Source organism: Salvia splendens, chromosome 14 (assembly GCF_004379255.2).
Source record: "Salvia splendens isolate huo1 chromosome 14, SspV2, whole genome shotgun sequence".
In the NCBI taxonomy this organism is placed as follows: Eukaryota; Viridiplantae; Streptophyta; class Magnoliopsida; order Lamiales; family Lamiaceae; genus Salvia; species Salvia splendens.
Window position 1 is genome coordinate 8,244,668 of NC_056045.1, and position 11,049 is coordinate 8,255,716.

General features: G+C 48.1%; 2 protein-coding genes across 2 annotated transcripts; both read right to left on the reverse strand.

Annotated features, from left to right (window-relative positions):
• Nucleotides 1-588: 588 nt before the first annotated feature.
• Nucleotides 589-1,269, reverse strand: LOC121764122 (mucin-7-like). The gene has a single exon (XM_042160192.1). It carries the CDS (start codon nucleotides 1,267-1,269, stop codon nucleotides 589-591), a length of 681 nt encoding a protein of 226 aa, XP_042016126.1.
• A 6,822-nt stretch (nucleotides 1,270-8,091) lies between these two features.
• On the reverse strand, nucleotides 8,092-8,772 carry LOC121764123 (proline-rich protein 36-like). The gene has a single exon (XM_042160194.1). It carries the CDS (start codon nucleotides 8,770-8,772, stop codon nucleotides 8,092-8,094), a length of 681 nt encoding a protein of 226 aa, XP_042016128.1.
• Nucleotides 8,773-11,049: the final 2,277 nt, after the last annotated feature.

Sequence of the window (11,049 nt, forward strand, 5' to 3'; positions counted from 1 at the left end):
GCTGGTGGACTTTCTTGCCGACCTTCAGAAAGGCGATTTGTGGGCGTCTCTATCTGGTGGATCTCCTCGTTCCACTAGGGGTTGTCAAATATCAGCATCTGATTGAGGAGATCCGTGGTCAATACCACAGTTTGTTTGGAATAGTCTACGGCGGGGGGTGGTGCAGGCCTTCCTTGTTGCCTGTGGGATGTCCGAGCCCACCGGATCTCTCCCCTCTGTATCACTGCCCTCCTCTCCTTCTTGTGGAGGGGCAGGTTAGTCTGCATTAGAAATTTCAATGCCCCGAGTTGCGGGGCACATCCTTTTTGGGGAAGGCAAAACAGTCCCCTTCCCTTTCTTCTTCCTTTCAGCCTTCTGACGGCTGTCCTCAATTGCTTCGGCCTCTTGGTTTATCGCCCCAACGGCTCCTTGGTTTTCCGGCTCCTCCGGCTCATCCAATATCAACCGCACTACGCGGGGTCTCTCCACCTGCTCCTCCCCCGCCCTCTATATGCTAGCCACCCCGGCCTCCACCTCCTCTATCAACCGGTTGATCTCCATTCTGCGCGTCCGACGGCGCAACGACTCCCCCTCCCTATCCGGGACTGATTAATCTTCTGCATGTGTAATGAAGTTCCATTCTGCCATCTTTTGTTGAAGTATTTCATTGGGAGGAGGCAGAAGATCCTCCGTAGAATCGTCGTCAATATTTACAACCTCGATCGGTTGTGTCGGTCCTAGGAGAGTACGGGAGTTGGAGCTTCCGCCACTTGGTGGTGTCGGAGTTTTGGGAGTAGTCGTACCCTCTGCATGCGGTTGTGCCGGCACGGCCTCTGTTTCGGCGACTGGAGTGGCGGCCGGCTGCGCCTCTTCTTCATCAGAATCGTCTCCACTATACTGTACTAGTGGAAACCCGGGTGTAGGCGTAGGGGTGTGACGGAGGGCCGGTGTTTGGGAAGAGGATGGAGGGTTTTTGGGAGGGTTTTTGGGAGGATTTTGGGGTGTGGAAGTTGTGGCTCGGTCCCTTGACATGGAAATCCCCAGTCGGGCTTTAATGGTGGCGTAAACGGTCGGAATATCCGTATCGGAGGGCATGCTCTGAAGGATCCTATCTAGGTTCCTGATAGCTTCTTCGTCCACCTCGGGAGGCTGAGCGGCGCTTGTTTGTGGTGGAGGCGAGGAGGATGGGCCAGGATTTTCTATTTGGGCTTGGGAGGAGGCTTCTTGGTTATCACTATCGGTACGGGCACTGGAAGACGAGGATGAAGTTGGGATTTGTTCGATCAGCATTTTTATTGATAATGTGGGTAGGTCTTGGTAGAGAAGACGATGTTTTGGAGAGAGAGTTTTGAACTTTGGGAGAATTCTTGACGGGAGCAATAAGAATGTACTGTAGGCGGCTTGGGTGAAAGTGGCATACGGATTTGAAATCTTTCTTTTATAATGATATCGCGACTGCTGGGATTCTCTACTGTTGAGATCCCTGTGGCTCTTCACGTACAGGCGCGCCTTTTCAGAGTGCCAGCTGGCTTACCTTCCTCGATACGCTTCATGTGCCAGTTGGCGTCGTCTGACACCCTTCCAACGTCTGCACTCGTCCTTTCATCACCTGCCCCTAATCAACTCAATCAATGTACTACCCATTAAATTCAAATTGCACTGATCAAGTGGAACAGGAATTTTGGATAAAAACCCAAATAGTTCCACTTGATCAGTTTCCTTCCTTCCGTCTAACTTTTAATTAACTAAGAAAATAAAACTAACACACGAAAAAACTATTTACACTAACTACTAAGGACTTGATCGGGTTCTTTAAGGATGTCACTTGATCAGTTTAATGGATTAGAATTTGTTGCTTGATCAAACAGACTACCCACGAGTACCCGATCATTCCTTTTACATGTTCACTGGATAGGATTAAGCAGGATCAGTGGAATTTCTTCCATTGTACCCGCTTCGGTCTTGTCTCTGTAGGGCTCAACCCTATTACTCTTCAACACGAAGGAGAACGAATTGGGGGGGGGGGTCTCCTTGGATGTTCGCCTCCTGTGTGTGCACTGCCGTGGTGGTACGAGGGTCTGCCCATCTCGAACTCCTCCTTCTGGATATCAGTTTGAGTTGGCACTGGAAGAGTAGCTCCTTCTGCCCCACTATGAACTTTTCCTTCCTCAGAGTGGGGTCGAGCCTGCATTGTCGATCAAGGTGGGGTGCCACTTCTTCTTCTAACATGGCAGAATGCATACACGGATCTGGGTCAATTTATGTTGTTTTCCACGTGACCACCTCTTGACCTGACCTCAGTTCTTCCTTCAATTGTCCTTCCTGTTCTTGCATATTTGGTTTGACTGGTTTGTGATACGTCTGGCTGGACAGGTCCTTGAGGCTAACTGGCGACACAGGTAGAGGCAATAGCTGCCTTGCAGGCGAGGGGTTCTCCTTCAGCATTCTTCTTAAGGGGGCGGCTTGGTCGGGTGGTTTTTCGACCTTTTTCGGTTGAGTGATCTCTTTTGACTTAGCTGATTTATAGAAATCCATAATTGCCCTTTCGATGGCTTGATCATCCAATTCTCCAGTCATCGTTGCATCAAACTATTCAGTTGCTTCCCTCTTAAGCTTTTCATCTTCAGTGGAACCAGAGGGTGGTTCTTTGAAGGGTTCATTTTCTAGATACTTTTGTTCCCGATGACTGATAGCGTCTACTGATTGATTGCTCTCGCTGTCCTGTGGCTTCCTCACGGCTTTATCAATTTCGAATGTAAGATGTTCTCCATTAAAACCCAACTTCATCGTCACATGGCGAATGTCGATGACTGTGCTGGCTGTGGATAGGAATGGCCTTCCCAAAAGGATGCCAACAGACTCTTCCGCTTCTGGCTCTGTCGTTTTTATGACGAAGAAGTCGGCAGGGTACATGAATTTGCTCACCTGGACGATTTCATCTTCCAGAACTCCCTCGGGGTAAATGCAAGACCCGTCTGCTAGCTGTATCTCCATATCGGTTTTGATAAGCTTAACATCTTCCAGCTTCTCGTATATAGAATACGTCATAATATTGATGGAAGCCCCTAGGGTGCACATAGCGTGCTTCATTTGGACGTCTCTGATGGAAATTGGGAGCGTGAACAACCCTGGGTCAGTCTTCTTGGGTGGAAAATCACTAGGTTGGATCACCACGGCTATGTTTTCTGCTTCGACCATCCTTCCTTTCTCAGTGACTTGTTCAAGGGTACTGGACTGGAGGCCTTCTTCATGATTGGGCCCGTCTGTGGGTGCTGGAGAAGTTGCAGATGGGATTTGATAAACTCCTTCTAATTTCAGAGAGACTGCATTGACATTCTCTCGCTTAGGTGGTGGTTGTACTGTAGTCGAAATCCTTCCTTCATTTCCCCTCAGTTCGCCCGGTGACATGGCGACTTGAGATAACTGCTTTGTGAGCATATCCAGTGCAGCCCTCTATTCCTTCTGGGCTTCTTGTATTTCTCGCATTGCATCATGGGGCTGATGCGGGGTCATCACATCCCCTGGACTTTCATTTTGCTGCTTGTTATATCTTTGATTGAAACGTCCTCCCCCATGGCCTTGCTGGTAGTAGCCGGAAGATCCATACTGCTCTGGTTGGTTTTGGAGAAAGTGATTCTGTTGGTTTCCTTGGAAGTACTGTGGGTTCCCTTGGGTTTGCTGGTTTCCTCTTTGGTACTGGGGAACATAACTCACCATTCGATTATTCGGTTGTCTTCCCTGGTTGCTAAACTGAGGGACTTGGTATTGGTACCCCCATTCTCCTTCCTGTTGTCGACTTGACCAGTTAGACTGTCCTCCACTTGACCAGTTCCCTTGAGGTCCACTTGACCACCCTGCCTGACCTCTGTGCATTCTGTTTCCTCCAGTGTTTGGCATATCCTAGATTCGAGCAGGCCAGTTGGGCTGCCCGTCAGAGGGTTGTATCTGCTGTGTCGAGGGTGGTTGGCTTTGATTTAGATCACTCCATCTGAAGTTAGGGTGGTCTCTCCATGGAGCGTCTCTCTGTTTACCCTGGATCCAGTTGCCATTCGCATTCCAGTGGCCGACAGCATTCCATTGCCATTCCGCTGGCGCGGCGGTGCTCGATGCATCGGGCACGTCCCTGCCAGCGAGCAGCTGACGTGGCGCGTTCTGATTGGCCAACGGCATTTCCGTTGGAAATTCATTTTATTTTTTAAATCGAAAATAATACCAAAAATAAAAAAAAAATTATTTTCAGATTCCCAAAAATATGGCCGTTTTTTACCATTTTTCTAGATTTTTTTGATATTTTTTTTATTTTTATTCCCAAAATCATCTATAAATACACACAATTATCATTCATTTTTCACATCAAATCATCTCTCATTCATCTCTCATTCATATTTTTTCATACAACTTATCTACATCTTCCTCTCTCACTCAAACCCTCTCAAATGGATTTCACCAATCTCGTTGCGGAAGCGGACCGCTAAGAACAAGAATACTATGAACAATATCGTGCCGCCTATGAAGCCTATGCCACCGCGAATACCCTTGCCCCTCCTCCTCGACCAACTAGATCAACTCGCTGCTACATCCATCGTGACCGGGAGGGAGCCAACGAAAGGCTCGTTGCCGACTATTTTTCCGACCAGCCGCGGTTTTCGGAAGATTACTTTCGGCGCCGTTTTCACATGTCAAAACGCTTGTTTATGCATATTGTCAACACATTATCTGCAGGTGTTGAATACTTTCAAACAAGTATAGACGCAACCGGTCGGAAAAGTCTCTCGGCGTTGCAGAAGTGTACGTATGCCATCCGACAACTTGCTACTGGGCAAACGACTGACCTCTTCGACAAGTATTTGCATGTCGGTGAGTCAACTGGAATCCTTTGCCTTAAAAATTTTTGCGACGCATTTGTTCAGCTTTCAGTGATGAATTCCTTCGGGCACCCACCACCGATGATTGCCAACGGTTGTTTCGTCTTCACGAAACAGTCCATGGTTTTCCCGGTATGCTTGGCAGCATTAACAGCATGCATTGGAGATGGAAGAATTGCCCGACTCCTTGGAGGGGGCAACACTTAAGCGACCACAAAGGCGGCGGCCTGGCAAGATTTTATGAACGACAAGCGCGAATTCAGACCAAGTTATATGGAAAGATAACTGAACCGGTTGGATCAGTTAGCAAATGTCGTTGCCACTTGATCAAGTCGATCTCGCTTACGCTCGTTTACCCACCAAAGTAATTTATAACTCTCAATATTGCACTACTTTAACAGTAAAGCCGCAAGTTCGGGGTCGATCCCGCAGAGAAGTTGGTGTATCAAGTGTGTGAATAGTGAACAGGGGGTTGGCTGCTGCCACGCTTTAACTTGGGAGATTTTAACTACTGATTTTACTCTAGACAGAATTTAACTGGCCAATTTGAACAAGGTAAATTTAACTAATGGATCAAGTGCGTCATAACAAAACTGAAACTAAAGCAGTAAATGCGAGGATGAAAATGAAAACAACTTCGATTAAACTAGAACAGTACAGCGTGAATTTCAAACTAAGCTAACACTCTGGAAACTTTTAAAGCAAGTAAAACCGAGAAGAGCCTCGGCGGGAAACTTAAGACTATGCCGACATATAACAAGTATTCTGCAGCGCTTCTTCAGTCACCCTTTCTAACTAAGTATAACTTTATTTAAGATAAGCTACGCTATTCTAGAGAACTGAACTAAGCTATAGAACAAAGCTAAACTAGGCGGAAAGTAAAGGATCAGATCTCCTTCATGTGGTGGCACATTCTCTATTTATAGGCTCGGCACGACCTCCAGCTGGATAACGATCTTGGCAATTTCCATCATACTTACGTCGTTCAAACTGATCAAGTTTTTGCAATTAAGTTTCTACATGTAAGCATACTGAGTCCTTTTTCTAACTCTTCCCAAAGTAATCAAGTCTTCCATTTATCCAATTTCATGCATATTGCCCATTTATTACTAACTGATATTTTGTATTTTCAAAACTTTTGACATGTATGATTTTTATTTTCTGGAACTAACCCTTCCCCCTCCCCCTGCATATGAACTCGTCCTCGAGGGACTGGATGCAGTAGAAAAATAGCTAGGCACAGGCAGCGGTATAACAACAAACAAGAGAAACTTCTCACACTTAGACCGGACACTGGGCTAAGTGTGGGAAGTGCCAACAAAAAAAAACCCAACATAAACTAAAACAGGTATAGGCAAACAACATTGAAAGTAAAATAGGGATGCATACTTCTCACACTTAGACCCAACACAGGTCTAATTGTGATGTGGAGTGGAATATCAGTTATACATACGATAAACAAATTAAAAAGTTTTGAGATTAACAAAAAAAAGTTGAGATCGTGGGGGTTGTACTTAGGATTCCCTGGGGGGTTGACTTGGAGATGCGGAGGGGGGCCTGGAGGATGATGGACGCCGGGGTCGAGGAGAGCTTGTAGAGGGAGGTGGTGGTTGCATAGCAAGGGTCAGTTTGCGGATAGCCTCCAGAATCCTAGCTTGAGCAACCAGCTGGGCGTGTGAATTCTCCACCAGCTGCGTAAGCATCTGCTCCATGCGGAGCCTCCATTCGTTGTTCGTTTGCGCAGCCTCCTCTGGGTCTGTTACTGGCATCGTTTCCAACCTTTGCCTCTGCGGCCTTGCTGGGATCGCCAGGCGATCAGCCGGCCTCCTTCTTTTCTCGCGTCTGGTCTCCGCAGTTCTTCCTGCCTGGTCTCCTGCTGCTCTATCTGTCTCTCCTTCCGAGCCTTTGAGTTAAAGTGAAGTCTCCCGTCGCGCAGCCGTTCAAGTACCTGAATTCTTACAAAGAAATCAATGTTAAACAATTCTGTCTTTGGGCAGCGACTGGGAAGCTCCACACCCTCCTGGAATTCCAGGGTCCAATTTCGCCTTAGGAAGGCTCCGAGAAGGTGGCAGATGTTGAGGTGGCGGGCAGGGCGATTGGCAATCTGACTTATCGAGTGAGCAATCCAGTAGCCCAGCTGCACCCTCCTTTGCTCCTTCATGCTCCACATAAAGTAGAGCTTAGCCAGAGTAATGATCGCCAATGTATTGGCTTGGCCAAGGAGATTGCAGGCTAGGTAGACTTGGAAAGGCGGAGGGCCGGATCAGCAATATGGTCCCCTCTGGACTCAGAAGCTTTAAACTCGGGGGCACGTCCGTTGCACAAGGCCTGCCAGACCGCCTGCTGATCAAAATCCGGCCTCCTCTGAGGAAGGCCAATGTCCCGCCCGAACCATTCTCCACTAGCAACCTGGGCCTCTGTATAGAGTCTCATCCTTACAGAAAACTCATTCAGGCTCATCTCCTGCTGACGCCCGAACACCCGAAAAGAGACGCTCCTGGCCTCCAAGTTTGTACTCCCGGTAAACCGGAAGGACGTGAAAAATTCCTTAGCCAGGTTCTTTGGCACAAAGGTCTCCTCAATCTCCAGCAGCCAGTCAAAAACAATTCCTGTAATGTACTGGGTGAACTTCTCCTCAAACCGGATAGTCGCCAGGGCTGGCTGGTGGACTTTCTTGCCGACCTTCAGAAAGGCGATTTGTGGGCGTCTCTGTCTGGTGGATCTCCTCGTTCCACTAGGGGTTGTCAAATATCAGCATCTGATTTAGGAGATCTGTGGTCAATACCACAGTTTGTTTGGAATAGTCTACGGCGGGGGGTGGTGCAGGCCTTCCTTGTTGCCTGTGGGATGTCCAAGCCCACCGGATCTCTCCCCTCTGTATCACTGCCCTCCTCTCCTTCTTGTGGAGGGGCAGGTTAGTCTGCATTAGAAATTTCAATGCCCCGAGTTGCGGGGCACATCCTTTTTGGGGAAGGCAAAACAGTCCCCTTCCCTTTCTTCTTCCTTTCAGCCTTCTGACGGTTGTCCTCAATTGCTTCGGCCTCTTGGTTTATCGCCCCAACGGCTCCTTGGTTTTCCGGCTCCTCCGGCTCATCCAATATCGACCGCACTACGCGGGGTCTCTCCACCTGCTCCTCCCCCGCCCTCTATATGCTGGCCACCCCGGCCCCACCTCCTCTATCAACCGGTTGATCTCCATTCTGCGCGTCCGACGGCGCAACGGCTCCCCCTCCCTATCCGGGACTGATTAATCTTCTGCATGTGTAATGAAGTTCCATTCTGCCATCTTTTGTTGAAGTATTTCGTTGGGAGGAGGCAGAAGATCCTCCGTAGAATCGTCGTCAATATTTACAACCTCGATCGGTTGTGTCGGTCCTAGGAGAGTACGGGAGTTGGAGCTTCCGCCACTTGGTGGTGTCGGAGTGTTGGGAGTAGTCGTACCCTCTGCATGCGGTTGTGCCGGCACGGCCTCTGTTTCGGCGACTGGAGTGGCGGCCGGCTGCGCCTCTTCTTCATCAGAATCGTCTCCACTATACTGTACTAGTGGAAACCCGGGTGTAGGCGTAGGGGTGTGACGGAGGGTCGGTGTTTGGGAAGAGGATGGAGGGTTTTTGGGAGGGTTTTTGGGAGGATTTTGGGGTGTGGAAGTTGTGGCTCGGTCCCTTGACATGGAAATTCCCAGTCGGGCTTTAATGGTGGCGTAAACGGTCGGAATATTCGTATCGGAGGGCATGCTCTGAAGGATCCTATCTAGGTGCCTGATAGCTTCTTCGTCCACCTCGGGAGGCTGAGCGGCGCTTGTTTGTGGTGGAGGTGAGGAGGATGGGCTAGGATTTTCTATTTGGGCTTGGGAGGAGGCTTCTTGGTTATCACTATCGGTACGGGCACTGGAAAACGAGGATGAAGTTGGGATTTGTTCGATCTGCATTTTTATTGATAATGTGGGTAGGTCTTGGTAGAGAAGACGATGTTTTGGAGAGAGAGTTTTGAACTTTGGGAGAATTCTTGACGGGAGCAATAAGAATGTACTGTAGGCGGCTTGGGTGAAAGTGGCATACGGATTTGAAATCTTTCTTTTATAATGATATCGCGACTGCTGGGATTCTCTACTGTTGAGATCCCTATGGCTCTTCACGTACAGGCGCGCCTTTTCAGAGTGCCAGCTGGCTTACCTTCCTCGATACGCTTCATGTGCCAGTTGGCGTCGTCTGACACCCTTCCAACGTCTGCACTCGTCCTTTCATCACCTGCCCCTAATCAACTCAATCACTGTACTACCCATTAAATTCAAATTGCACTGATCAAGTGGACAAGTAATTTTGGATAAAAACCCAAATAGTTCCACTTGATCAGTTTCCTTCCTTCCGTCTAACTTTTAATTAACTAAGAAAATAAAACTAACACACGAAAAAACTATTTACACTAACTACTAAGGACTTGATCGGGTTCTTTAAGGATGTCACTTGATCAGTTTAATGGATTAGAATTTGTTGCTTGATCAAACAGACTACCCACGAGTACCCGATCATTCCTTTTACCTGTTCACTGGATAGGATTAAGCAGGATCAGTGGAATTTCTTCCATTGTGCCCGCTTCGGTCTTGTCTCTGTAGGGCTCAACCCTATTACTCTTCAACACGAACGAGAACGAATTGGGGGGTCTCCTTGGATGTTCGCCTCCTGTGTGTGCACTGCCATGGTGGTACGAGGGTCTGCCCATCTCGAACTCCGCCTTCTGGATATCAGTTTGAGTTGGCACTGGAAGAGTAGCTCATTCTGCCCCACTATGAACTCTTCCTTCCTCAGAGTGGGGTCGAGCCTGCATTGTCGATCAAGGTGGGGTGCCACTCCTTCTTCTAACATGGCAGAATGCATACACGGATCTGGGTCAATTTCTGTTGTTTTCCACGTGACCACCTCTTGACCTGACCTCAGTTCTTCCTTCAATTGTCCTTCCTGTTCTTGCATATTTGGTTTGACTGGTTTGTGATACGTCTGGCTGGACAGGTCCTTGAGGCTAACTGGCGACACAGGTAGAGGCAATAGCTGCCTTGCAGGCGAGGGGTTCTCCTTCAGCATTCTTCTTAAGGGGGCGGCTTGGTCGGGTGGTTTTTCGACCTTTTTCAGTTGAGTGATCTCTTTTGACTTAGCTGATTTATAGAAATCCATAATTGCCCTTTCGATGGCTTGATCATCCATTTCTCCAGTCATCGTTGCATCATTCAGTTGCTTCCCTCTTAAGCTTTTCATCTTCAGTGGAACCAGAGGGTGGTTCTTTGAAGGGTTCATTTTCTAGATACTTTTGTTCCCGATGACTGATAGCGTCTACTGATTGAATGCTCTCGCTGTCCTGTGGCTTCCTCACGGCTTTATCAATTTCGAATGTAAGATGTTCTCCATTAAAACCCAACTTCATCGTCACATGGCGAATGTCGATGACTGTGCTGGCTGTGGATAGGAATGGCCTTCCCAATAGGATGCCAACAGACTCTTCCGCTTCTGGCTCTGTTGTTTTTATGACGAAGAAGTCGGCAGGGTACGAATTTGCTCACCTGGACGATTTCATCTTCCAGAACTCCCTCGGGGTAAATGCAAGACCCGTCTGCTAGCTGTATCTCCATATCGGTTTTGATAAGCTTAACATCTTCCAGCTTCTCGTATATAGAATACGTCATAATATTGATGGAAGCCCCTAGGGTGCACATAGCGTGCTTCATTTGGACGTCTCTAATGGAAATTGGGAGCGTGAACAACCCTGGGTCAGTCTTCTTGGGTGGAAAATCACTAGGTTGGATCACCACGGCTATGTTTTCTGCTTCGACCATCCTTCCTTTCTCAGTGACTTGTTCAAGGGTACTGGACTGGAGGCCTTCTTCATGATTGGGCCCGTCTGTGGGTGCTGGAGAAGTTGTAGATGGGATTTGATAAACTCCTTCTGATTTCAGAGAGACTGCATTGACATTCTCTCGCTTAGGTGGTGGTTGTACTGTAGTCGAAATCCTTCCTTCATTTCCCCTCAGTTCGCCCGGTTACATGGCGACTTGAGATAACTGCTTTGTGAGCATATCCAGTGCAGCCCTCTATTCCTTCTGGGCTTCTTGTATTTCTCGCATTGCATCATGGGGCTGATGCGGGGTCATCACATCCCCTGGACTTTCATTTTGCTGCTTGTTATATCTTTGATTGAAACGTCCTCCTCCATGGCC

Bases quoted from the DNA above. Each gene is read 5' to 3' on its own strand.
- LOC121764122 (XM_042160192.1), bottom strand. From the start codon at position 1,269: ATGCTGATCGAACAAATCCCAACTTCATCCTCGTCTTCCAGTGCCCGT.
- LOC121764123 (XM_042160194.1), bottom strand. From the start codon at position 8,772: ATGCAGATCGAACAAATCCCAACTTCATCCTCGTTTTCCAGTGCCCGT.